General features: G+C 66.8%; 1 protein-coding gene across 1 annotated transcript in view; it reads right to left on the minus strand.

Annotated features, from left to right (window-relative positions):
* Positions 1-6,911: 6,911 nt before the first annotated feature.
* The window catches only part of LOC135325761 (multifunctional procollagen lysine hydroxylase and glycosyltransferase LH3-like), a 30,340-nt gene continuing 10,433 nt past the window's right edge, over positions 6,912-26,818 (minus strand). Inside the window, exons 9-19 of the mRNA XM_064503762.1 lie at positions 24,524-24,655; positions 22,299-22,420; positions 20,690-20,794; positions 18,580-18,705; positions 16,988-17,129; positions 15,376-15,489; positions 14,682-14,747; positions 13,593-13,694; positions 11,219-11,341; positions 9,264-9,377; positions 6,912-8,481 (exon numbers count right to left, since the gene is read on the minus strand). Of these exons, the coding sequence (XP_064359832.1) occupies positions 8,326-8,481; positions 9,264-9,377; positions 11,219-11,341; positions 13,593-13,694; positions 14,682-14,747; positions 15,376-15,489; positions 16,988-17,129; positions 18,580-18,705; positions 20,690-20,794; positions 22,299-22,420; positions 24,524-24,655 (1,302 nt within the window). The 3' untranslated portion in view covers positions 6,912-8,325. The remainder of the gene's footprint in view (positions 8,482-9,263; positions 9,378-11,218; positions 11,342-13,592; positions 13,695-14,681; positions 14,748-15,375; positions 15,490-16,987; positions 17,130-18,579; positions 18,706-20,689; positions 20,795-22,298; positions 22,421-24,523; positions 24,656-26,818) is intronic.

Here is a 26,818-nt window from a genome sequence, read left to right on the forward strand (position 1 = left end):
GGCGGGGTGGGATCTGCTTTGGGGGGGCGTGGCCTCCCCTCGGGAGGGGGCGTGGCCTGCCGAGGCCCCGCCCCCTCCGCTGACCCCGCCCCCTCTCTCCCCAGTGTACTTCAGCACCTAACGGGGGCTGCAGAGCCGAGCGCCCCCCCCCCCGCCGCTGTCACCCATGGGACCCCCCCCCCCCGCCGTGTCCCCCTCACCCCCAGGGGCCCCCCCAGCACCCAGGGTGCCCCCAGGACCCGTGGAGCCCCCCCAGCACCCATTGCTGCCCCCCAGCACCCAAGGGTGCCCCCCAGCCCCACAGTGCCCCCCAGCACCCATCGCTGCCCCCAGCACCCCAAGGGTGCCCCCAGGACCCGTGGAGCCCCCCCAGCACCCATCCGCTGCCCCCCAGCACCCAAGGGTGCCCCCCAGCCCCACAGTGCCCCCAGCACCCATCGCTGCCCCCCAGCACCCAAGGGTGCCCCCAGGACCCGCGGTGCCCCCAGCACCTGTCGCTGCCCCCCAGCAGCCAAGGGTGCCCCCAGGACCCGTGGTGCCCCCCAGCACCCATTGCTGCCCCTCAGCACCCAAGGGTGCCCCCCCCCAGCCCCACGGTGCCCCCCAGCACCCATTGCTGCCCCCCAGCACCCATGCAGCACCTATATTCCCCCCCCCAGCACCCCTGGGTGCCCCCTCCCTGGCCGTCGTGCGTGTGTGGCTGTGCCTGGCTGTAAATACCCCCCCCCCAATTTTGTGGGTTCGGCGATTTATCCCCGGGGTTTTGGGGTGCCCCCACCCCCAGGCCCCCCCCCCAGAACGGCCCCCCACCTGCACCCCCAAAAAAGCCGCCCTGCACCCCAAAAATGGCCCGCGCTGCAGCTCCCCCACCTCAAAATGGCACCCTGCACCCCAAAATCCCACCCTGCACCCCCATATCCTGCTCTGCACCCCGAATGACACCCTGCACCCCAAAATGGCACCCTGCACCCCAAAGAGCCCCATTGCACCCCAAAAATCCCAGCTGCACCCCATATCCCACCCTGCACCCCGAAATCCCGACCTGCACCCTGAAATCCAGCCCTGTACCCTAAAAGGACACCCTGCACCCCAATATCCCACCTTGCACCCCGAAAGGGCACCCTGCACCCCAAAATCTCACCCTGCACCTCGAAATCCCAGCCTGCACCCTGAAATCCCACCCCGCACCCCCAAATCGCCTCCTGCACCCCAGAAGACCAACCTGCACCCTCAAATCGCCCTGACCCCCCCCTGCACCCCAAAATCCCAACCTGGACCCCAAATGCCCCCTGCACCCCAAAATGCCTCCCTGCACCCCAAAAATCCTCCCTGCACCCCATATCCCCCTTCAACCCCCAAATATCCCTGTTGCACCCCAAAAGTCCCAGCTGCACCCCCAAATATCCCCCTCAACCCCCAAATATCCCCATTGCACCCCAAAAATCCTCCTGCACCCAAAAGCCTTCCCTGCACTCCCAAATATCCCTGTTGCACCCCAAAAATCCCAGTTGCACCCCAATATCCCTCCTGCACCCCAAATATCCCAGTTGCACCCCCAAATTCCTTCTCTCCACCCCAATATCCCCCTCAACCCCCAAATATCCCCATTGCACCCCAAAATCCCTCCCTGCACCCCAAAAATCCCAGCTGCACCCAGAAAATCCTAATTGCACCCCAAAATGCCCCCTGCACCCCAAAATATCCCTCCTGCACCCCCAAATATCCTTGTTGCACCCCAAAAATCCCCATTGCACCCCAAAATGCCCCCGCACCCCAAAATCCTCCCCTGCACCCCCAAAATCCCCCTGCAGCCCCAGCCGCCACTGCCACCCCCCAGGGTCATTTTTGGGGTCCCCCCCCCGGGTTTTGGAGCCTTTTGGGGTTCCACCCCCGAGCTGAGCACAAGGGGGGTCCCCCAAATTGGGGGGGTCCCCCAAAACAGGGGGGGCCCCAAAAGCGGGGTTTCTCCCCCAAAACCGGGTCCCCAAAAGGAGCCACCCCCCCCCCATTTTTGGCCCCCCCCGGATTTAACCCGGGCACCCCCAAATTTGGGGGGGTCCCCAAAATCCTCCACCCCCCCATTGCTTCCAGGGGCCCCCCCAAACCCCCCATTTTTGGGGAAAACACCCCAATTTCGCCCCCCGAGACATTCCAGCCCCCCCTTTTTTTTTGGGGTGCCCCCCCGGGGGGGGCAGCACAGGAGAGGGGCCCCTGGGGGGGGACCCCAAATTGGGGAGGAATCAGGAAAATAAGGGGGGACCCTAGATTTTTTGGGGGGGGGGTTGAAGATTTTGGGGGAACCCTCATTTTGGGGGAAAATCGCAGGATTTTGGGGAACCCCAAGATTCAGAAGTCGATTTTGGGGGGACCCCGATATTTTGGGGGGGCCCCCAAATGGGGGGGGCAGAAGTATTGGAGGAGGCGGAAATTTGGGGGGCTCCCAAAAAAGTGGGGGGGACCCCAAAATTTGGGTCCAAAAACCCCAAATTTGGGATTTAGGGGGGTTGGGGGGGGCACGCCAAATTGGGGGGAGAAGCTGCAATTTGAGGGAAAACCCTGAAATTCTGGGCAAAGCCCCCCCAAAAAGGGCCCCCTGAAATATGAAGGAACCCGAAATCCCCCAATTTGAGGTGCCCCCCAAGAACAAAAAATGGGGGGAAAAAAAAAGGCAGAAATTTGGGGAGGAAAACCTGATATTTGGGCAAAACTCCTAAATTTTGGGGGTGAGGGGGTCCAAATGCTGGGGGGGACCCCAAAATGAGGTGCCCCCACCTAAAAAAATGGGGATTGATTAAAAAATGTGGGGAATTAGGTAAAAATGGGGGAAATCTGGTAAAAGTGGGGGGAAATCTGGTAAAAACGGAGGAATTTGGGAAATTGGGGGGCCCCGAAATAGATTTTTTTTTGGACGAGGCATTGAAAGGTTTTTTGGGGGGGACCCCCAAATTTGGGGGGTTTATGGGGGATTCCCTTAAGGGGGGGGGTCTCCAAAGTGAGGGGGGCCCCCAAAAGGAGGGGGAACCCCAAAAACGAGAGGAATCACCCCAAAAGAGGGGGGACCCCAATTTCTCTGGGGGGTGCCCCAAAACCGAGGGGAATCACCCCAAAAGAGGGGGGCCCAAAAAGAGGAGGAATCCCCAAAAGGGTGTTTCCCCCCCCAAAAAAAAGAGGTAGGGAGCCCCAAAAATGTGGGGAATCACCCCAAAAATGGGGGGGATGCCAAAAAGAGAGGGGGAGTCCCAAAAAGAGGGAAATGGCCCTAAAATGGAGGACCGCCCAAAAAGAGGTGGACGCCCCCAAAAGGTTATTTCCCCCCAAAAAAAGAGGTAGGGAGCCCCAAAAAAGGGGAATCAGCCCCAAAAGGAGAGGGAACTCCCAAAAAAGGGTGATTTTCCCCCGAAACGAGGTAGAGCGATGCTGAAAAAGAGGGGAATCACCCCAAAAAGAGGGGAATCACCCCCAAAAGAAGGGAAGACCTCAAAATGAGGGAAATCACCCCAAAATGAGGGGGACCCCCAAAAAGGGTGATTTTCCCCCAAAATGAGGAGGGACCCCCCAAAATGGGTGGATTTTGCCCCAAAACGAGGTAGAGAGATGCTGAGAAAAAGGGAAATCACCCCAAAATGAGGGGAATCACCCCCAAATGAGGAGGGATCCCAAAAAAGGGTGATTTTTGCCCCAAAATGAGGGGGGACCCCAAAAAGGGTGATTTCCCCCGAAACGAGGTAGAGAGACGCTGAAAAAGAGGGAAATCATCCCAAATGAGGGGAGAACCCCCCAAAAGAGGGAAATCACCCCCAAATGAGGGGAATCACCCCAAAAGGAGCCCCTCCAAAAAAGGGTGATTTCACCCCCAAAATGAGGGGGACCCTAAAGATGGGTGATTTTGCCCCAAAACGAGGTAGAGAGATGCTGAAAAAGAGCGAAATCACCCCAAAATGAGGGAAATCACCCAAAATGTGGGGGGACCCCCAAAAAAGGGTGATTTTCCCCCAAAATGAGGAGGGACCCCCCAAAATGGGTGATTTGCCCCGAACGAGGTAGAGAGATGCTGAGAAAGAGGGAAATCACCCCAAAATGAGGGGAATCACCCCCAAATGAGGAGGGATCCCAAAAAAGGGTGATTTTGCCCCAAAATGAGGGGGACCCCAAAAAGGGTGATTTCCCCCGAAACGAGGTAGAGAGACGCTGAAAAAGAGGGAAATCACCCCAAAATGAGGGGAATCACCCCAAAAGGAGACCCCTCCAAAAAAGGGTGATTTCACCCCAAAATGAGGGGAACCCCCAAAATGGGTGATTTTGCCCAAAACGAGGTAGAGAGATGCTGAAAAAGAGCGAAATCACCCCAAAATGAGGGAAATCACCCCAAAATGTGGGGGGACCCCCAGAAAAGGGTGATTTTGCCCCAAAATGAGGGGGACCCCCCCAAAATGGGTGATTTTTTCCCCGAAACGAGGTAGAGAGACACTGAAAAAGAGGGAATCACCCCAAAATGAGGGAAATCATCCCAAAAGGAAGGGAAGACCCTAAAATGAGGGAAATCACCCCAAAAGGAGGCAGACCCCAGAAAAGGGTGATTTTGCCCCAAGATGAGGTAGAGAGACGCTGGAAAAGAGGGGAACACCCCAAAATGAGGGGGGACCCGCCAAAAAAGGGTAGATTTCACCCGAAAACGAGCTAGAGAGGCACCAAAAAAGAGGAGAATCACCCCAAAATGAGGGGGGGACCCAAAAAGGGTGATTTTGCCCCAAAACGAGGTAGAGAGACACTGAAAAAGAGGGAAATCACCCAAAATGAGGGGAATCACCCCAAAATGCGGAGGACCCCAGAAAAAGGTGATTTCACCCAAGAACGAGGTAGAGAGACGCCGAAAAAGAGGGAAATCACCCCAAAATGAGGGAAATCAACCCAAAATGAGGGGGAACCCCAAAAAAGGGTGATTTCACCCAAAAACGAGCTAGAGAGGCACCAAAAAAGAGGAGAATCACCCCAAATGAGGGGGGACCCCAAAAAGGGTGATTTTCCCCCAAAACGAGGTAGAGAGACGCTGAAAAAGGAGAATCACCCAAAATGAGGGGGGGACCCCAAAAAAGGGTGATTCGCCCCAAAACGAGGTAGAGAGACGCTGAAAAAGAGGGAAATCACCCCAAAATGAGGGGGGAGATCCCAAAAAAGAGGGAAATCACCCCAAAATGAAGGGGACCCCCCCAAATTTCCCCCTTTTTGGGGGGGGGTCAGTTTTGGGGGGCCCCTGCCTGGAGCCGTGTGTGTGCGTGTGCCTGTTTCGGGGGGGGGCACGGGAAAACCCCCATTTCCCCCCTTTTTTCCCCCAAAATTCCCAGCCGGAGTGGACCGAGACCCCCCTGGGGGGGGGCGAAGACGTCGCTGGAGCCAAAACTGGGGGGTTTCACCCCAAAAACCGCCGCATTTTGGGGAGCTTTTTTGGGGGCCCCCTTATCAAAAATGTTACTTTTGGGGGGCAGATTTTGGGGCGGAGTCCCCAAAACTGGGGGATTTTGCGGGGGCTCCCCCCCCCCTCACCCTGGGGGGGGGGTTGGGGGGGTCCCCAAATTTGGGGGGGCCCCGGGGGGGGGCCCCGAGTCCTGGTGTGAAACGTGTAGAATAAAAAAACCGCCGTGTCCCGTGAGCCGGCCGGACCCGAAACGGGCGGAAACGGCCCCAAAACGGGGCCCAGGGCGGAGGGGGGGGATGGGGAGACCCAAAATCGGGGGAAACGGCCCCAAAACGGGGCCCTGGGCAGAAATGGCGGGGAATCGCCCCAAAAATTGGGAGGGGGAGTGGGGAAAATTGGGAGACCCAAAACCGGGGGAATTGGCCCCAAAATGGGGAGGGGAGGTGGGAAAATGGGGAGATCCAAAAGTGGGGGAAAGAGCCCCAAAATGGGAAGGGGACATGGGAAAATTGGGAGAGCCAAAACATGAGGAAATGGCCCCAAAATGGGGAGGGGAGTGGGGGGAAATGGGGTGACCCAAAAGTGGAGGAAATGGCCCCAAAATGGGGAGGGGACTGGGGAAACGGGGAGACCCAAAACTGGGGGAAATGACCCCAAAATGGAGAGGGGGGGGGATGGGGAAAATGGGGTGACCCAAAAGTGGGGGAAATGGCCCCAAAATGGGGAGGGGGGTGGGGGGAAATGGGGTGACCCAAAAGTGGAGGAAATGGCCCCAAAATGGGGAGGGGACTGGGGAAACGGGGAGACCCAAAATGGGGGGAAATGGCCCCAAAACGGGGCCCGGGGTGGGAGGAGGGAAATGGGAGGGAATCGACCCAAAATGGGGAGACCCAAAACAGGCGGAAATGGCCCCAAAATGGGGAGGCGATTGGGAAAATGGGGAGACCCAAAATGGGGGGAAATGGCCCCAAAATGGGGAGGGGATTGGGAAAATGAGGAGACCCAAAATGGGGGTAAATGGCCCCAAAATGGGGAGGGGGGTGGGGGGAAATGGGGTGACCCAAAAGTGGAGGAAATGGCCCCAAAATGGGGAGGGGATTGGGAAAATGGGGAGACCCAAAATGGGGGGAAATGGCCCCAAAACGGGGCCCGGGGTGGGGGGAGGGAAATGGGAGGGAATCGACCCAAAATGGGGAGACCCAAAACAGGGGGAAACGGCCCCAAACGAGGGGCTCGTGGCGCGAGGGGCGGGGCCGATGACGCAATGGGGCTCCGCCAATCAGGGCTCAGCCGCGGGGGGGGGCGGGGCGCCGTGACGTCAGCGCCGCTGCCGACGTAATGAAGGAACGTCATAGGGCTCCGACCCCCCCCCCCGGGGGAAAGAAACGGGAGGGGCCCAGGCGTCCGGGAGCCCCCCCCATCCCCCCCAGACCCCAGAGGGGCCCAGGCGTCCGGGACCCCCCCCTCCCCCCCCCCCCCGGAATGAGCCAGTCCTGGGTACAAACCGGGGGCCCCGGGGGGGCTCCAATAATTTAATGCACTTGAAACAGGTGACCGGCAGCACCCATGGGTGGGGGGGTCCCATCCATGTAGCACCCATGGGTGGGGGTTCATTGGGTGCAGGGCCCATGGGTGGTGGTGGGGGTCCCATCCATGTAGCACCCATGGGTGGGGGTTCATTGGGTGCAGCCCCCATGGGTGGGGGTCCATTGGGCTCAGCCCCCATGGTTGGGGGTCCCACTGGGTGCAGGTCCCATGGGTGGGGGTCCATTGGGTGCAGCCCCCATGGCTGGAGGGGCCCGTTGGGTGCAGCCCCCATGGGTGGGGGGGGTCCCATCCATGTAGCACCCATGGGTGGGGGTCCCACTAGGTGCAGGACCCATGGGTGGGGGAGTCCCATCCATGCAGCCTCCAGGGGTGGGGGTCTATTGGGTGCAACCCCCATGGGTGGGGGGCTCTCATGTCGATGCAGCACCCATGGGTGGTGGGTTCATCCCGTGCAGCACTGGTGGGCGGTGGGTCCGTGGCTTGTAGCACCCACGGGTGGTGGGTCCATCCCACGTAGCACCCACGGGTGGTGGGTCCATGGGTTCTAGCACCCATAGGTGATGGGTCCATGGGTCATGGCACACCCATAGGTGGTGGGTCCATCCCACATAGCACCCGTGGGTGGTGGGTCCATGGGTTCTAGCACCCATAGATGGTGCGTCCACGGCCTGTAGCACCCATAGGTGGTGGGTCCATCCCACGTAGCACCCATGGGTGATGGATCCGTGGGTTCTAGCACTGATAGGTGATGGGTCCACAGCTTGTAGCACCCATAGGTGGTGGGTTCTTCCCATGTAGCACCCATGGCTGATGGCTCCATCCCATGTAGCACCCATGGGTGGTGGCTCCACCCCACGTAACACCCATAGGTGGTGGGTCCATAGCTTGTAGCACCCATAGGTGGTGGCTCCATGGGTCATAGCACCCGTAGATGGTGGCTCCACCCCACGTAGCACCCATGGGTGATGGGTCCATGGGTCATAGCACCCATAGGTGGTGGCTCCACCCCACGTAGCACCCATGGGTGATGGGTCCATGGCTTGCAGCACCCATAGGTGGTGAGCCCATGCGTTCAAGCACCCACAGATGGTGGCTCCACCCCACGTAGCACCCATAGGTGATGGGTCCATGGGTCATACCACCCATAGGTGGTGGGTCCATAGGTTCTAGCACCCATAGGTGGTGGCTCCATGGGTCATAGCACCCGTAGATGGTGGGTCCATCCCATGTAGCACCCATAGGTGATGGGTCCATGGCTTGCAGCACCCATAGGTGATGGGTCCATGGGTCATAGCACCCATAGATGATGGCTCCATCCCACGCAGCACCCATGGGTGCCGGTCGCGGTCGCGGTCCGGGTCCGCTCAGGGGTCGAGCAGGGCCAGCAGGGCATAGCGGGTGCCGGCGGCGGGCGGCAGCACCCGCGGGTGGTGGGTGAGGCGCCCGGGGTGCAGCAGGGCCCAGCCGGGACGGGCCGCCGGCACCCGGCAGCCGGAGCGCGGGAAGAGGCTCCCCCCGCCCTGGGCCCCCGTCAGGGCGCGCCGGGCCCCCAGTGCCCCCCAGTATCCTCCCAGTCCCTCCCAGTCCCCCCACTTCCCCCCAGTTCCCTCGAGTTCCCTCCAGTCCCTCCAGTTCCTCCTAGTTCTCCCAGTTCCTCCCACTTCCCTCCAGCTCTCCCAGTACGCCCCCAGTTCACCCCAGTTCCCTCTAGTCCCCCCAGTATCCTCCCAGTGCCTCCCAGTGCCCCCCAGGGCCACCCAGTATGTCCCCAGGTCACCCAGTTTCTCCCAGTTCCCTCCAGTTCCTCCCAGTTCCTCCCAGTTCCTGCCAGTTCCTCCCAGGTCCCTTGAGTTCCTCCCAGTTCCTCCCAGTTACCCAAGTCCCTCCCAGTGCTCCCAGTGCCTCCCAGTGCCCCCAATCCCCCCAGTGCTCCCAGTCCCTCCAGTCCCTTCCAGTCCCCCCAGTGCCTCCCAGTTTCCCCAGTCCCTCCCAGTGCTCCAAGTTCCTCCCAGTGCCTCCCAGTCCCTCCAGTCCCCCCTGTCCCTTCAGTCCCTCCCAGTCCCCCCAGTGCTCCCAGTTCCTCCCAGTTCTCTCCCAGTCCTCCCCAGGTCGCTCCCAGTGCTCCCCATTCCCTCCCAGTGCCTCCCAGTACCCCCCAGTCGCTCCCAGTCCCTCCCAGTGCTCCCAGTCCCCCCAGTTCCTCCCAGTCCCTCCCAGTGCCTCCCAGTCACCCCCAGTACCTCCCAGTCCCCCCCCAGGCCCTCCCAGTGCCTCTCCCAGTGCCTCCCAGTGCTCCCAGTACCTGGAAGTGGCCGTTGAGGGCCAGGCTGAGGGCGATGGTGGCGGCCGGGGGGGCCTGGGGGGCGGCCGCCATGTCGGGCCGGTACCGCACCACGGCGCTGAGCACCACCCGGGCCTGCACACGCCAAGAACATGCCAAGAACACGCTAAGGACACGCCAAGACCCGCCCCCCGGCCCGTGGCCCCGCCCCCTCTCCCACAGCCCCTCCCCTCCACCCTGCTCTTGCCCCATGGCCCCCTGAAGCACCCACCCCCTTAGCCCCGCCCCTTCCCCTTGGCCCCGCCCCATCCCCTTAGCCCCTCCCCTTAGCCCTGCCTCTTCATCTTAGCCCCGCCCCTTCCCCCTTAGCCACACCTCCATCCTCCTAGCCCCGCCCCCTTCCCTGTAACCCTGCCCCCCTCCCTGGTGCCCCCCCCTTTCCTGGAGCCCCCTTAGCCCCGCCCCTTTCCCCTTAGCCCCGCCCCTTCTCCTAGCACCACCCTTCCATGTAGCCCCGCCCCCTTCTCATTAGCCACGCCCCCTCACCACTAGCCCCACCCCCTCCCCGTAACCCCACCCCTTTTCCTGGTGCTCCCCCTTTCCTGATGTCTCCTTAGCCCCGCCCCTTTCCCCTTAGACACGCCCCCTTTCACTTAGCCCCGCCCCTTCCCGTAGCCCCGCCTCTCCCGTAGCTCCACCCCCTTCCCTGAAACCCCGCCCCTTTCCCTGGTGCCACCCCCTTTCCCGGAGCCCCCCTCCCCCCTTGGTCCTGTGCACCTTGGCCCCGCCCCCTGCACTGTGTCCCCGCCCCCTGGTGCCTCGGCCCCGCCCCCAGGCGCCTCACCACCCCCACTCGCTGCGGCCCCACCCCCCTTGGTCCCGCTCCGTCCAGAGCTCAAGCCCCGCCCCCAAGCCCTTGCCCCGCCCCCCGGCGCCTCGGCCCCGCCCCCCGGCGCAGCCGGGCCCCCCCTCAGTCCCATTCCCCTGTGCTGTGTCCACGCCCCTGCCTTGGCCCCGCCCCCTGGCACCTTGGCCCCGCCTCCCTCCCCTAGGCCCCACCCCCTCAGTCCCTCACAGCACCCCCCACCCGCGCCTTGGCCCCGCCCCCTTTGCCTCGGCCCCGCCCCCCAGCGCCTTGGCCCCGCCCCCTCGGCCCCACTCCCCTGCACTGCGTCCACGCTCCCACCTTGGCCCCGCCCCCCCGGCCCCGCCCCCCTGCATCCTGCTCCCCTGCCCCGCGGCCCTGCCCCCCTTCACCGCGGCCCCGCCCCCGCGATGCGGCCCCGCCCCCCGGTGCCTCGGCCCCGCCCCCCGGCACCTCACCCCCCCCACACCCCGTGCCTCGGCCCCGCCCCCAGGCACCTCGCCCCCCCCACCCTGCACCTCGGCCCCGCCCCCTTCACCTCGGCCCTGCCCCCCGGCGCCTTGGCCCCGCCCCCAGGCACCTCGCCCCCCGCCCGCGCCTCGTCCCCGCCCCCCGGCGCCCTGGCCCCGCCCCCAGGCACCTCGCCCCCCCACCCTGCACCTCGGCCCCGCCCCCTTCACCTCGGCCCCGCCCCCCGGCGCCTCGCCCCCGCCCCCAGGCACCTCGCCCCCCCCACCCCGCGCCTTGGCCCCGCCCCCCGGCGCCTCGGCCCCGCCCCCAGGCACCTCACCCCCCCACCCTGCACCTCGGCCCCACCCCCTTCACCTCGGCCCCGCCCCCCGGCGCCTCGGCCCCGCCCCCAGGCACCTCGGCCCCCCCCACCCTGTGCCTCGGCCCCGCCCCTGCACCTCGGCCCCGCCCCCCAGCGCCTTGACCCCGCCCCCACGCTGCGGCCCCGCCCCCTGGTGCCTCTGCCCCAGGCACCTCACCCCCCCCACCCTGCGCCTTGGCCCCGCCCCCCGGCGCCTCGGCCCCGCCCCCACACCTCGGCCCCGCCCCTTCCCCTCGGTCCCACCCCCCGGCCCCGCCCCCTGCCCCCGGCCCCGCCCACCTTGGTGTGGTAGCCCGGGAAGAGCTTGTGGGCGACGGGGGCGACATGGCGGCGCAGGGCCCTCAGCCAGGGCCCCTCCAGGCCCAGGCGCTCCAGGGCCACCGCCTCCCCCGCCGGGGACCCCTGTGTCACCACAGTGTCACCACCGTGTCACCGAGGTGTCACCCCTGTGTCACACCCCACTGCCCGGCACCCACCACGCAGGGGGCAGCGGTGCCACAGCCACCCTGGGGCCACCACGACACCCATCCTGGGGCCACCAGGTCCATCCCAGGGCCACCACCACCATGACAACCCTGGGGCCACCACCGTGTCCACCCTGGGGCCACCACCACCATGGCCACCCTGGGGCCACCACCACCACCGCCGCCATCCTAGGGCCACCACCATGTCTACCCTGGGACCGCCACCACATCCAGCCTGGGGCCACCACATCCAGCCTGGGGCCACCACCACCTCCACCCCAGAGCCACCACCATGTCCACCCCAGGGCCACCACCATGTCCACCCCAGAGCCACCACCACGTCCAACCCAGAGCCACCACCATGTCCACCCCAGAGCCACCACCACATCCACCCCAGAGCCACCACCATGTCCACCCCAGGGCCACCACCACATCCACCCCAGGGCCACCACCATGTCCACCCCAGAGCCACCACAACATTCCTCCCAGGGCCACCACCACATCCATCCCAGAGTCACCACCATGTCCCTCCCAGGGCCACCACCACATCCAGCTCAGGGCCACCACCACATCCAGCCTGGGGCCACCACCTCCATCCCAGAGCCACCACCACATCCACCCCAGAGCCACCACAATGTCCACCCCAGGGCCACCACCATGTCCCTCCCAGGGCCACCACCACATCCACCCCAGGGCCACCACCATGTCCACCCCAGAGCCACCACAATGTCCCTCCCAGAGCCACCACTACGTCCACCCCAGGGCCACCACCATGTCCCTCCCAGGGCCACCACCACATCCACCCCAGGGCCACCACCATGTCCACCCCAGAGCCACCACAACATCCCTCCCAGGGCCACCACCACATCCACCCCAGAGTCACCACCATGTCCCTCCCAGGGCCACCACCACATCCAGCTCAGGGCCACCACCACATCCAGCCCAGGGCCACCACCATGTCCACCCCAGAGCCACCACCACGTCCCTCCCAGAGCCACCACCACATCCACCCCAGGGCCACCACAATGTCCACCCCAGAGCCACCACAATGTCCACCCCAAGGCCACCACCACCTCCACCCCAAGGCCACCACCATGTCCCTCCCAAGGCCACCACCACATCCAGCCTAGGGCCACCACCATGTCCCTCCCAGAGCCACCACAATGTCCCTCCCAGAGCCACCACCACGTCCACCCCAGAGCCACCACCATGTCCCTCCCAGAGCCACCACCATGTCCACCCCAGAGCCACCACCATGTCCCTCCCAGAGCCACCATCATGTCCACCCCAGGGCCACCACCACATCCACCCCAGAGCCACCACCATGTCCCTCCCAGAGCCACCACCATGTCCCCTTCCAGGGCCACCACCATGTCCACCCCAGAGCCACCACAATGTCCCTCCCAGAGCCACCACCATGTCCCCTTCCAGGACCACCACCATGTCCACCCCAGGGCCACCACCATGTCCCTCCCAGGGCCACCACCATGTCCCTCCCAGAGCCACCACCATGTCCCTCCCAGAGCCACCACCATGTCCCTCCCAGGGCCACCACCACATCCACCCCAGGGCCACCACCATGTCCACCCCAAGGCCACCACAATGTCCACCCCAGAGCCACCACCACGACCCTCCCAGAGCCACCACCATGTCCCTCCCAGAGCCACCACCACATCCAGCCTAGAGCCACCACCATGTCCCCTCCCAGGGCCACCACCACGTCCCTCCCAGAGCCACCACCACCTCCACCCCAGGGCCACCACAATGTCCCTCCCAAGGCCACCACCACATCCAGCCTAGGGCCACCACCATGTCCCCTCCCAGGGCCACCACCACGTCCCTCCCAGAGCCACCACCACCTCCACCCCAGGGCCACCACAATGTCCCTCCCAAGGCCACCACCACATCCAGCCTAGGGCCACCACCACCTCCACCCCAGGGCCACCACAATGTCCCTCCCAGAGCCACCACCACGTCCACCCCAGAGCCACCACCATGTCCACCCTTGGACCACCACTGTGTCCCTCCCGGGGCCACCACCACCTCCACCCTTGGGCCACCACTGTGTCCCTCCCGGGGCCACCACCACCTCCACCCTTGGGCCACCACCGTGTCTGCCCTGGGCTGGGGGCCCCAGGACATTTTGGGGTGCTGGGGTGGGGTGGGGGGTCACCCCCGGGTGGTCTCACCTCGTCGCCCGTGCTCCACTTCCCATAATGCTCCGCCTCGGCCACCACCTCCTTACACAGCTGCTCCGAGAAGAGGGGGAACCAGTAGACATCTGGGCACGGCTGGGGTGGGGGGGGGACAGGACGGGGGTTGAGGGGACCCCAAACCCCCTGGGGACCCCGACTGTCCCCCCCCAGGGTGACACGGTCCTGGGGAGCCCCCCAAGTGCCACCCCTCTGGGGGAGGGTCCTCAGGGCCCATCCCTGCATCTGGAGGACCCCAAGAGGTCCTCAAAGGTCATCTCTGGGTTTTGGGGGGGTCCTGAGGGTCCCCAAGATCCATCCTTGGGTCTGGAGAGGGTCCCAGGAGGCCCCCATGAGCCACCTCTGGGTTTGGGGGGGTCCTGAGGGTCCCCAAGATCCATCCTTGGGTCTGGAGAAGGTCCCAGGAGGCCCCCATGAGCCACCTCTGGGTTTGGGGGGGTCCTGAGGGTCCCCAAGATCCATCTCTGGGTTTGGGGGGGGACCCCAGAAGGTCCCCAAGGTCCATCCTTGAGTCTGGGGGGTCCCCAAGGTCCGTCCCTGGGTCTGGGGATCCCCAGAGGGTCCCCAAGGTCCATCCCTGCATCTGGGAGGTCCCCAAAGTCCATCCCTGCATCTGGGGGGGTCCCTGAGGTCCCCAAAGTCCATCCCTGGGTCTTGGGGATCCCCAGAGGGTCCCCAAGGTCCATCCCTGCATCTGGGAGGTCCCCAAAGTCCATCCCTGGATCTGGGGGGGTCCCTGAGGTCCCCAAAGTCCATCCCTGGGTCTTGGGGGTCCCTAGAAGGTCCCCAAGGTCCATCCCTGGGTCTGGCGGGGTCCCTTGTGTCCATCCCTGGTTCTGGGGGGGTCCCTGGGGGTCCCCAAAGTCCATCCCTGGGTCTGGGGGGTCCCATGGGTCCACCCCAGCCACCGGGGGTGTCCCCAGGGCTCCCAGCAGGTTTGGGGGCACCCGGGGGGGTCCCCAGAGGTCTGGAGGGGTCCCCTGAGGTCCGGGGGGGGTCCCCAAGGCCCGGGGGGGTCCCCAGGGTGCCGCCCCATCTCGGGGGGGTCCTGGTGGGTCCCGGTACCTCCTCGTAGAGGTCCTCGTCGAAGATGCGGCTGTAGTTCTCGTGCAGGTACTTCTCCTCCCAGTCCTGCGGGGAGAAGCCGTTACTGGGAGGGCTGGGAGGACTGGGGGGGCACTGGGAGGCACTGCAGGAGCCTGCGGGGCTACTGGGGGGGCACTGGGAGATTACTGGGAGGCACTGGGAGGCACTGGGACTCACCAGAAGGTCATTGAGAAGGTACCAGAAATCAGGCGCAGGGGGAACTGGGGGGTACTGGTGTTACTGGGGGCACTGGGAAGCACCGCAGCTGCCCAAGGCATTACGGGAGGTCCTGGGGGGCTCTGGGGGGTCACTGGGGATTACTGGTCGTTACTGGTTTTTACTGGGACTCACCAGAAGGTCATTGAGGAGCTGCCAGAAGTCGGGTGCAGGGGGCACTGGGGGGCACTGGGAGGCACCGCAGCTGCCCCAGGCATTGCGGGGGACCCTGGGGGGCTCCTGGGGGGTCACTGGGAGTTACTGGTGGTTACTGGTTCTTACTGGGACTCACCAGGGGGTTGTTGAGGAGCTGCCAAAGGTCGGGTGCAGGGGGCACTGGTGTTACTGGGGGCACTGGGAGGCACCGCAGCCACCTGAGGCATTACGGGGGGCCCTGGGGGGCTCCTGGGAGGTCACTGGGGATTACTGGTGGTTACTGGTCCTTACTGGGACTCACCAGGGGGTTGTCGAGGAGCTGCCAGAGGTCGGGGTGCAGCCGCGACGTGTTGTACTGGGCCGTCGCCAGCAGATGCCCGAACTCCTCCCGGTTAGTGACGTGCAGGAAGACACCCTTGGGTGGGGGGGGTTCAGCGTGGGTGGGGGGCACCCTTGGGTGCCCCCTCCCCCAACATGGGTCCCTCCCCCAGCAGGGTTCCCCCCTTGCTCCCCCTCCACCCCGTTTGGGTGCCCTGGGGGGGTCATTGGGTGGTTGGGGGGGGTGGAGGCACCCCAGGGTGGGGGTCAGGGTGCCTGGGGGGGGTATTGGGGCACCCTGGGGGGGGGGAAGAGCACTCTTGGGGGGGGTATTGGGGCACCCAAGGGGGTACTGGGGCACCAATGGGGTACCAGGGTGCCCTGGGGGGGTATTGGGGCACCCCAGGGTGGGGGTCAGGGTGCCCTGGGGGGGGGTTGAGCCCCCCAGGGGGTATTGGGGCACCCTGGGTGGGGGTCAGGGTGCTCTGGGGAGGGGGGTCGAGCCCCCCAGGGGGTATTGGGGGCACCCTGGGTGATACCAAGGTGCCCTGGGGGGGGGTTAGAGCCCCCCAGGGGGTTTTGGGGCACCCTGGGTGATACCAAGGTGTCCTGGGCGGGGGGTTAGAGCCCCCCAGGGGGTTTGGGGGCACCCTGGGTGATACCAAGGTGCCCTGGGGGGGGGTTTGAGCCCCCCAGGGAGTTTTGGGGCACCCTGGGTGATACCAAGGTGCCCTGGGGGGGGGTTAGAGCCCCCCAGGGAGTTTTGGGGCACCCTGGGTGATACCAAGGTGCCCTGGGGGGGGGGGTCGAGCCCCCCAGGGGGTTGTAGGGCACCCTGGGTGATACCAAGGTGCCCAGGGGGGTGGTTCAAGTCCCCCAGGGGGTTTGGGGCACCCTGGGTGATACCAAGGTGTCCTGGGGGGGGGGTTAGAGCCCCCCAGGGGGTTTGGGGGCACCCTGGGTGATACCAAGGTGCCCTGGGGGGGGGGGTTAGAGCCCCCCAGGGGGTTTTGGGGCACCCTGGGTGATACCAAGGTGATCTGGGGGGGGGGGGGTCGAGCCTCCCAGGGGGTATTGGGGCACCCTGGGTGATACCAAGGTGCCCTGGGGGGGGGGGTTAGAGCCCCCCAGGGGGTTTGGGGGCACCCTGGGTGATACCAAGGTGCCCTGGGGGGGGTTAGAGCCCCCCAGGGGGTATTGGGGGCACCCAGGGGGGGTATTGGGGCACCCTGGGTGATACCAAGGTGCCCTGGGGGGGGTTAGAGCCCCCCAGGGGGTTTTGGGGCACCCTGGGTGATACCAAGGTGCCCTGGTGGGGGGGGTTAGAGCCCCCCAGGGGGTTTTGGGGCACCCTGGGTGATACCAAGGTGCCCTGGGGGGGGTTAGAGCCCCCCAGGGGGTTTGGGGGCACCCAGGGGGGGTATTGGGGCACCCTGGGTGATACCAAGGTGCCCTGGGGGGGGGGGTTAGAGCCCCCCAGGGGGTTTGGGGGCACCCTGGGTGATACCAAGGTGCCCTGGGGGGGGATTAGAGCCCCCCAGGGGGTTCAGGGGCACCCAGGGGGGTGCAGGGGGGCACCCCAGGGTGGCACCCACCCGCTCGCGGGCGCCGCGGCAGAAGGCCATGTCGGGGTCGGTGTCCTCGAGGGCGAAGAGGCGCCGGGCGCTCAGCTCCCGCCGCAGCGTCTCCCCCCGCACCAGGTAGGCCTGGCTCACGTAGGGCACGTTCCACACCCCCCTGCCGCGACACGCCCCGCCCCCCCGCCGTCAGGCCACGCCCCCAAGGGGGCGGGGCGATGGCGGACACGCCCCCAGCCCACCTGGCCACGCCCCCCCCCGCCGCACACCAAGGTCCCCCCAGCCCGCTCCTGGCCATGGAGCAGGGCATACTCACTGCCTGGCCACGCCCCCTCCTGTCAGGCCACGCCCCCAAGGGGGCGGGGCGACGGGGGACACGTCCCCACAGCCCGCCTGGCCACGCCCCCCTCCCTGCAGGCTCAAGCCCCCCCCCACCCCCCCATCAGGCCTGGTCCTGGCCATGGAGCAGGGCACACTGCCTGGCCACGCCCCCCTCCTGGCTGACCACGCCCCCTCCAACCAGGCCACGCCCCCACAGCCCGCCTGGCCACGCCCCCACATGCCAAGGACCCACCACCACCACCCCGCGGCCATGGAGCAGTGCACACTGCCTGGCCACACCCCCTCCTGCCTGGCCACGCCCCCTCCTGCCTGGCCACGCCCCTCCCGCCAGGCCACGCCCCCTCCTGCCAAGCCACGCCCCCACCCACAAAGCCATGTGGTTTCCCCCCCCCCAGAGGGGTGGGCAATGCAAGTGCCTGCCTGGCCACGCCCCTGCCGCCTGGCCACGCCCGCCAGGGGGCGGGGCATCGATCAGGGGGCGTGGCCTCAGGAGGGGGCGGGGCTGCCCAAGCCCCTGCAGCTCCTGGGCGGGGAAGCAACTGCCCTGCAGGAGGGAGGGGGGGGGAACGACTCCCCCGGGGGCGTGGCTTTGGGGAGGGGGCGTGGCCTAGGGCAGGGGGCGGGGCCTCAGGAGGGGGCGGGGCTGCCCAAGCCCCTGCAGCTCCTGGGCGGGGAAGCAACTGCCCTGCAGGAGGGAGGGGGGTGAGGACTCCCACGTGGGTGGGGCCTGGGGGGGCGGAGCCCCGGGAGGGGGCGTGGCCTAGGGCAGCAGGGCGTGGCCTAGGGCAGGGGGCGGGGCTCCCCAAAGCACTGCAGCTGCAGGGAGGGGAAGCAACTGCCCTGGAGGGGGGGGAGGATGACTCCCCTGGGGGCGTGGCTTGGGGGCAGGGGGCGTGGCTTTGCTCAGAGGGCGTGGCTTGGGGCAGGGGGCGTGGCCTAGGGCAGGGGGCGGGGCTCCCCAAGCCATTGCCGTTCGGAGAGGGGGAAGCCGCTTCCGGGGGGGGGCCCCCCCCGCATGATGACGACTCCCGGGGGGGCGTGGCTTTGGGAGGGGGCGTGGCTTTGGTCAGGGGGCGTGGCCTAAGGCAGGGGGCGGGGCTGCCCAAGCCACTGCAGCTCCAGGGAGGGGAAGCAGCTGCTGGGTGGGGGGGGGGGGGGTGTGATGATGACTCCGGGGGGGTGTGGCTTTGAATAGGGGGCGTGGCTTTGGGGCAGGGGGCGTGGCTTTGGGCGGGGGGCGTGGCTTGGGGCGGGGGGCGGGGCCTCACCGGCGCTTGCCCTGCACGATGTCGACGTAGTCCTCGGAGCGGGCGTAGTAGCCCTCGGGGCTCAGGGCGCCCCAGAAGTTGGACCACAGCTTGCCCTGGCGCGACAGCAGCGGTGCCAGCACCTTCCTGCGGGGACACGCAGCACGACACGGCTAGGACACGCCAAAACACGCCAGGACACGGCTAGAACATGCCAAAACACGCCATGACACGGCTAGGACACGCCAAAACACGCCATGACACGGCTAGAACATGCCAAAACGCACCATGACACGGCTAGGCCACGCCAAAACACGCCATGACATGGCTAGGACATGCCAAAACACACCATGACATGGCTAAGACACGCCAAAACACACCATGACACGGCTAGGACACGCCAAAACACACCATGACATGGCTAGGACATGCCAAAACACACCATGACATGGCTAGGACACGCCAAAACACACCATGACATGGCTAGGACATGCCAAAACACGCCATGACACAGCTAGGACACGCCAAAACACGCCATGACACGGCTAAGACATGCCAAAACACACCATGACACAGCTAGGACACGCCAAAACACGCCATGACACGGCTAGGACACGCCAAAACACGCCACAACACGGCTAGGACATGCCAAAACACACCATGACACGGCTAGGACACGCCAAAACACACCATGACATGGCTAGGACATGCCAAAACACGCCATGACATGGCTAGGACACGCCAAAACACGCCATGACACGGCTAGGACACACCAAAACACGCCATGACACGGCTAGGACACGCCAAAACATGCCATGACATGGCTAGGACATGCCAAAACACGCCATGACACGGCTAGGACACGCCACAACATGCCAGCACACACCATGACACGCCAGCACACACCATGACACGCCAGCACACGCCATGACACAGCTTGTGACACGCCAAGACACGCCACGACATGCCAGCACACACCATGACACGGCTTGTGACATGCCAAGATGCGGCTCACACGCCAAGACGCGGCTCACACACGCCCCAACATGGCTTATGGGTGCTGCCACATGCCGCGACATGGCAGGACACGGCTCGCACACACCAGGACACGGCTCGCACACGCCAGGACACGGCTCGCGTGCGGGGGTCCAGTTTCGGGGCTGGGGCTGGGGTGGGGGGCAGGTTTGGGGGGTGGGGGTCTGGGTGGGGGTGAGGGTCAGGGTCCAGTTTGGGGGGTGGGGGTCAGGTTTCGGGGCTGGGGTCAGGGTAGGGATCAGGGTGGGGGTGGAGGTCTGGTTTGGAGGGTGGGGGTCTGGGTGGGGGTCAGAGCGGGGGGGGATCAAGGTGGGGGTCCAGTTTGGGTGGTGGGGGTGGGGGTCAGGGTCCAGGTTGGGGGGTGGGGGTCGGGGTGGGGGTCAGGGTGGGGGTCAGGTTTGAGGTCTGGGGGTCAGGGTGGGGGTCAGGGTGGGGATCCGCTTTGGGGGGGCGGGGGTGAGGGTGGGGGTGAGGGTGGGGGTCCGGTTTGGGGGTCAGGGGTCAGGGTGGGTGTCGGGGTCCAGGTGGGGGTCGGGGTGGGGGTTCGGTTTGGGAGGTGGGGGTCAGGGTGGGGGTCCGGTTTCAGGGGTGGGGGTCAGGGTGGGGGTCCAGTCTGGGGTCTGGGGATCTGGGTGGGGGTCAGGGTGAGGGTGGGGGTCTGGTTTGGGGCTGGGGGTCAGGGTGGGGGTCAGGGTGGGGGTCCAGTTTGGGGTCTGGGGATCTGGGTGGGGGTCAGGGTGAGGGTCAGGGTGGGGGTCCGGTTTGGGGTCTGGGGATCTGGGTGGGGGTCAGGGTGGGGGTCCAGTTTGGGGTCTGGGGATCTGGGTGGGGGGCAGGGTGAGGGTCAGGGTGGGGGTCCAGTCTGGGGTCTGGGGATCTGGGTGGGGGTCAGGGTGAGGGGCAGGGTGGGGGTCCAGTTTGGGGTCTGGGGATCTGGGTGGGGGTCAGGGTGGGGGTCAGGGTGGGGGTCCAGTCTGGGGTCTGGGGATCTGGGTGGGGGTCAGGGTGAGGGTCAGGGTGGGGGTCCAGTCTGGGGTCTGGGGGTCAGGGTGGGGGTCAGGGTGGGGGTCGCGGCAGGTGCCCCCCCCCCGCTGACCGGTTCTGGCGCAGCAGCACCCTCAGCGCCCGCGGGTGCCGCAGGGCCACGTCGCCGTCCAGGGACAGGTAGTGCTGGCAGCGGGGCTCCCGGCGGCACACGTCCCTGCGGGGGGGGACACGCGTCACCCGGTGTCACCCGTGTCACCCGGTGTCACCTGGGTCACCCGGAATCACCCGTGTCACCCGGAACCACCCACCGCGCCGCCCCCCCCCCCCAGCCCCGTGGCCCAGGGATGCTGGGGACAGCGGTGCCACCGCCTCCCCCTGCCCCATGGGGACACCCATGTCACCCGGAGTCACCCACTGTCACCTGGTGTCACCCAGAGTCACTGTCACCTGGAGTCACCCGCCGCCCCGCCCTCCCCCAGCCCCGCGGCCCAGGGACACGAGGGACAGCGGTGCCACCGCATCCCCCCGCCCCATGGGGACACCCAGGGTCACTGTCACCCGCGTCACCCAGTGTCACCTGGAGGTACCCACTGTCACCTGGAGTCACCCAGAGTCACCCGCTGCGCCACCCTCCCCCAGCCCTGTGGCCCAGGGATGCTGGGGACAGTGGTGCCACTGCATCCCCCTGCCCCATGGGGACACCTGGAGTCACCCATTGTCACCCAGAGTCACCTGGAGTCACCCGTGTCAGCCACTGTCACCCAGAGTCACTGTCACCCAGAGTCACCTGCTGTGCTGCCCTCCCCCAGCCCCACGGCCAAGGGACACCAGGGACAACAGTGCCACCATGTCCCGCTGCCCCATGGGGACATCTGGAGTCACCCATTGTCACCTGGAATCACTGTCACCCAGTGTCACCCACCACGCCACCCTCCCCAGCCCTGCAACATCGGGGACAGCGGTGCCACCGCGTCCCCTGGCCCCATGGGGACACCTGTGTCACCTGCTGTCACCCAGAGTCACCCATGTCACCCACTGCGGCACCCTCCCCCGAGTCACCCATGTCACCTGGAGTCACTGTCACCCGTGTCACCCACCGTGCCACCCTCCCCCAGCCCCACGGCCCAGGGACACCAGGGACAGTGGTGCCACCGCATCCCCCCCCATGGTGACACCCGCGTCCCCCCCACGGTGACACCTGTGTCCCCCATGTGACCATGTCCCCATGTCCCCCCCTGTGGTGACACCTGTGTCCCCCATGGTGACACTCCTGTCCCCTTGCACGTGGCCATATCCCTGTGTCCCCCCCATGGTGACACCCGTGTCCCCCCCCAGGCGCCGCGCGGCCCCGTGTCCCTCCCCCCGGGGGGGTCCCCAGGGTGTCCCCGTGTCCCCAGGGTGTCCCCAGGGCGTGTCCCCAGGGTGTCCCCACGCACAGGGCCATGTCACAGGCCTCGCCGCTGCCCAGCGCCTCCTCGGGCCCCCCCAGGCGCCGCGTGGCCCCGTGTCCCTCCCCCCGGGGGGGTCCCCAGGGTGTCCCCATGTCCCCAGGGTGTCCCCGCGGTGTCCCCACGCACAGGGCCATGTCACGGGCCTCGCCGCGGCCCAGCGCCTCCTCGGGCCCCACCAGGCGCCGCGTGGCCCCGTGTCCCTCCCCCCGGGGGGGTCCCCAGGGTGTCCCCATGTCCCCAGGGTGTCCCCGCGGTGTCCCCACGCACAGGGCCATGTCGCGGGCCTCGCCGCGGCCCAGCGCCTCCTCGGGCCCCACCAGGCGCAGGGAGGAGAAGGCCGCCCGCAGCCGGGGCCAGGCGGCCGCCACGTGACCCTCGTGGTGCACCTCCTGCGGGGGGGGGGGCAAAGGTCAGGGGTCAAGGGTCAAGGGGAGGGGTCAGGGGGCAAGGGGAGGGGTCAGGGGGCAAGGGGAGGGGTCGGGGGCAAGGGGAGGGGTCGGGTCAGGGGTTGGGGGCAGGGGGCACCCCCCTCCCATGGGGGCAAGGGGAGGGGTCAGGGGGCACCCACCTCCTGCGGGGGGCAAAGGTCAGGGGTCAGGGGTCAAGGGGAGGGGTCAGGGGGCAAGGGGAGGGGTCGGGTCAGGGGTTGGGGGCAGGGGGCACCCCCCTCCCACGGGGGCAAGGGGCAGGGGTCGGGGAGCACCCACCTCCTGCGGGGGAGGGGGCGGGGGCCAAAGGTCAGGGGTCAGGGGTCAAGGGGAGGGGTCAGGGGTTGGGGGTCAGGGAGCACCCACCTCCTGCGGGGGGGGCAAGGGGCAGGGGTTGGGGGTCAGGGGGCACCCACCTCCTGCGGGGGGGGAGGGGCAAAGGTCAGGGGTCAGGGGGTCAAGGGGAGGGGTCAGGGGTCACCCACCTCCCGCGGGTGGCAAGGGGCAAGGGGCAGTGGTTGGGGGGCAGGGGGAGGGGTCAGGGGTCATGAGAAGGGGTCAGGGGCAAGGGGAGGGGTCAGGGGTCAAGGGCAGGGGTCAGGGGGCACCCACCTCCTGCGGGCAGGGGGCAAAGGTCAGGGGTCAGGGGGCAAGGGGGAGGGGGCAGGGGGCAAGGGGAGGGGGCAGGGGGCACCCACCTCACAGGGGGGCAGGGGGCGGGGGTTGGGGGTCACCCACCTCCCACAGGGGCAAGGGGCAGGGCTCAGGGAGCACCCACCCCCTGGGGGGGCAAAGGTCAGGGGTCAGGATCAGGGAGCACCCACCTCCTGGGGGGGGGCAAGGGGAAGGGTCAGGGGTCACCCGTCTCCTGCGGGGGCAAGGGGTGGGGGTCAGGGGTCAAGGGGAGGGATCAGGGGTCAAGGGGACACCCACCTCCGGGGGGGGGCAAGGGGAGGGGCCAGGGGGCACCCACCTCCTGCGGGGGCAAGGGCGGGGGTCAAGGGTCAGGGGTGGGGTCCAGGGGGTCAGGGGGCACCCACGCCCTGGGGGTCAGGGGGGCACCCAGCCCCTGGGGGTCAAGGGTCAGGGGGACTGGGGGACCCAGGGGGAACTGGGGGTCCCCAGGGTGCTGGTTTGGGGGTCCCAGAGCAGGACTGGGGGTCCCGGGGGTCCCATGGGTGCTGGTTTGGGGGCGACGGGGGGGTCCCGGGGGGGATAGGGGGACCCTGGGAGGGGGTTGGGGGTGCAGGGGGACCCCGGGGTGCTGGGTTGGGGGTCCCAGGGGGGATTGGGGTCCCCAAGGTGCCATTTTCGGGGTCCCGGGGGGGACTGGGGGTCCCAGGGGGTCCCAAGGGTGCTGGTTTGGGGGCGATGGGGGGGTCTAGGGGACCCAGCGGCATTGGGGGTCCCGGGGGGGGATTGGGAGACCCTGGGTGGGGGTCAGGGTGCTGTGTTGGGGGGTCCCAGGGGTCCCCAGGGCGCCATTTTGGGGGTCCCAGGGGGAACTGGGGGACGCTGGGGGGCAGCCGGGGACCCAGGTGGGGTCTGGGGGGACCCTGGGTGGGGGTCGGGGTGCAGGGGGGGTCCCCAGGGTGCTGGGTTTTGGGGTCCCAGGGGGGAGCTGGGGGACACTGGGGACCCAGGTGGGGTCTGGGGGGACCCTGGGTGGGGGTCGGGGTGCAGGGGGGGTCCCCAGGGTGCTGGGTTGGGGGTCCCAGGGGGGATTGGGGGTCTCAGGGGTCCCCAGGGTGCCATTTTGGGGGTCCCAGGGGGAACTGGGGGACGCTGGGGGGCAGCTGGGGACCCAGGTGGGGTCTGGGGGGACCCTGGGTGGGGGTCGGGGTGCAGGGGGGGTCCCCAGGGTGCCGGTTTGGGGGTCCTGGGGGTGATTGGGTGTCCCAGGGGGGACTGGGGGTCCCAGAGGTCCCCAGGGTGCCATTTTGGGGGTCCCAGGGGGAACTGGGGGACACTGGGGGGTAGTTGAGGACCCAGGTGGGGTCTGGGGGGACCCTGGGTGGGGGTCGGGGTGCAGGGGGGGTCCCCAGGGTGCCCCCCCCCACTCACAGCGTTGTGCAGGAAGAGGTGCAGGCGGGAGCGGGGATAGTCCCAGTGCAGCAGCCGCTCCAGGAACTGGGGCAGGAAGGGGGTGGGCTGCTCCACGAAGACCCCCACCAGCACCCACGGGAGCTCCTCGTCCTGCGGCACCCCGTCAGCACCCGTGGGGCACCCCACATCCCCATGGGGCACCCCACATCCCCATGGGGTGCCCCACATCCCCCCAGGGCACCCCAGAAGTCCATGGGGGCTCCTAAGACCTTCTGGAGAACCTCAAGTTCTCATGGACCATCAAAGACCACCACAGCCCACCTGCACCCATGGGAGCTCCTTGTTCTGCGGCACCCCGTCAGCACCCGTGGGGCACCCCACATCCCCATGGGGCACCCCACATCCCCATGGGGTGCCCCACATCCCCCCAGAAGTCCATGGGGGCTCCTAAGACCTTCTGGAGAACCTCAAGCTCTCATGGACCATCAAGGACCACCACAGCCCACCTGCACCCATGGGAGCTCCTCGTTCTGCGGCACCCCGTCAGCACCCATGGGGCTCCCCGGCTCCCCATGGGGCACCCCAGATCTCCATGGGGTGCCCCACATCTCCCCAGAGCACCCCAGAACTCCATGGGGGCTCCTAAGACCTTCTGGAGAACCTCAAGCTCTCATGGAGCACCAAGGACCACCACAGCCCACCAGCACCCATGGGAGCTCCTCATCTTGCGGCACCCCGTCAGCACCCGTGGGGCACCCCACATCCCCATGGGGCACCCCAGACCCCCATGGGGTGCCCCAGATCCCCTCAGGGCACCCCAGATCCCCATGGGGGCTCCTAAAACCTTCTGGAGAACCTCAAGCTCTCATGGACCATCAGGGACCACCACAGCCCACCAGCACCCATGGGAGCTCCTCGTTCTGCGGCACCCCGTCAGCACCCGTGGGGCACCCCACGTCCCCATGGGGCACCCCACATCGCCATGGGGTGCCCCACATCCCCCCAGGGCACCCCAGAACTCCATGGGGGCTCCTAAGACCTTCTGGAGAACCTCAAATTCTCATGGACCATCAAAGACCACCACAGCCCACCAGCACCCATGGGAGACCCTACTCTGGTGGGACCCGGTCAGCACCCATGGGGTGCTCTGAGGCCTGTGGGGCACCCCATAACCAGCCGAACAGCACCCGTATCCCACCCAGGACGCCGTGGGGCGCCCCACAGCCCCCCAGGCAGCACCTACAGCCCACCCAGGATGCCATGGGGCACCCCATAGCCCCCCAAACAGCACCCATATCCCACCCATGTTGCCGTGGGGTGCCCCATAGCACCCCAGGCAGCACCCATATCCCCCAGGCAGCACCCACAGCCCACCCAGGACGCCATGGGGCACCCCATAGCCCCCCAGGCAGCACCCACAGCCCACCCAGGACGCCATGGGGCACCCCATAGCCCCCCAAACAGCCCCCATATCCAACCATGATGCCATGGGGTGACCCATAGCCCCCCAAACAGCACCCACAGCCCCCCAGGCAGCACTCACAGCCCACCAAGGACACCGTGGGGTGCCCCATAACCCCCCCAAACAGCCCCCATATCCCACCCATGATGCCGTGGGGTGACCCATAGCCCCCCAAACAGCACCCACAGCCCCCCAGGCAGCACTCACAGCCCACCGAGGACACCGTGGGGTGCCCCATAGCCCCCCAAACAGCCCCCATATCCCACCCATGATGCCGTGGGGTGCCCCATAGCCCCCCAAACAGCCCCCATATCCCACCCATGATGCCGTGGGGTGCCCCATAACCCCCCAAACAGCCCCCATATCCCACCCATGATGCCGTGGGGTGACCCATAACCCCCCAAACAGCCCCCATATCCCACCCATGATGCCGTGGGGTGCCCCATAGCACCCCAGGCAGCACCCATATCCCCCAGGCAGCACCCACAGCCCACCCAGGACGCCATGGGGCACCCCATAGCCCCCCAGGCAGCACCCACAGCCCACCCAGGACGCCATGGGGCACCCCATAGCCCCCCAAACAGCCCCCATATCCAACCATGATGCCGTGGGGTGCCCCATAACCCCCCAGGCAGCACCCACAGCCCCCCAGGCAGCACGCACAGCCCACCGAGGACACCGTGGGGTGCCCCATAGCCCCCCAAACAGCCCCCATATCCCACCCATGATGCCATGGGGCACCCCATAGCCCCCCAAACAGCCCCCATATCCAACCATGATGCCGTGGGGTGACCCATAACCCCCCAAACAGCACCCACAGCCCCCCAGGCAGCACGCACAGCCCACCGAGG

Source organism: Dromaius novaehollandiae, unplaced genomic scaffold, assembly GCF_036370855.1.
Source record: "Dromaius novaehollandiae isolate bDroNov1 unplaced genomic scaffold, bDroNov1.hap1 HAP1_SCAFFOLD_117, whole genome shotgun sequence".
Taxonomy (NCBI): Eukaryota; Metazoa; Chordata; class Aves; order Casuariiformes; family Dromaiidae; genus Dromaius; species Dromaius novaehollandiae.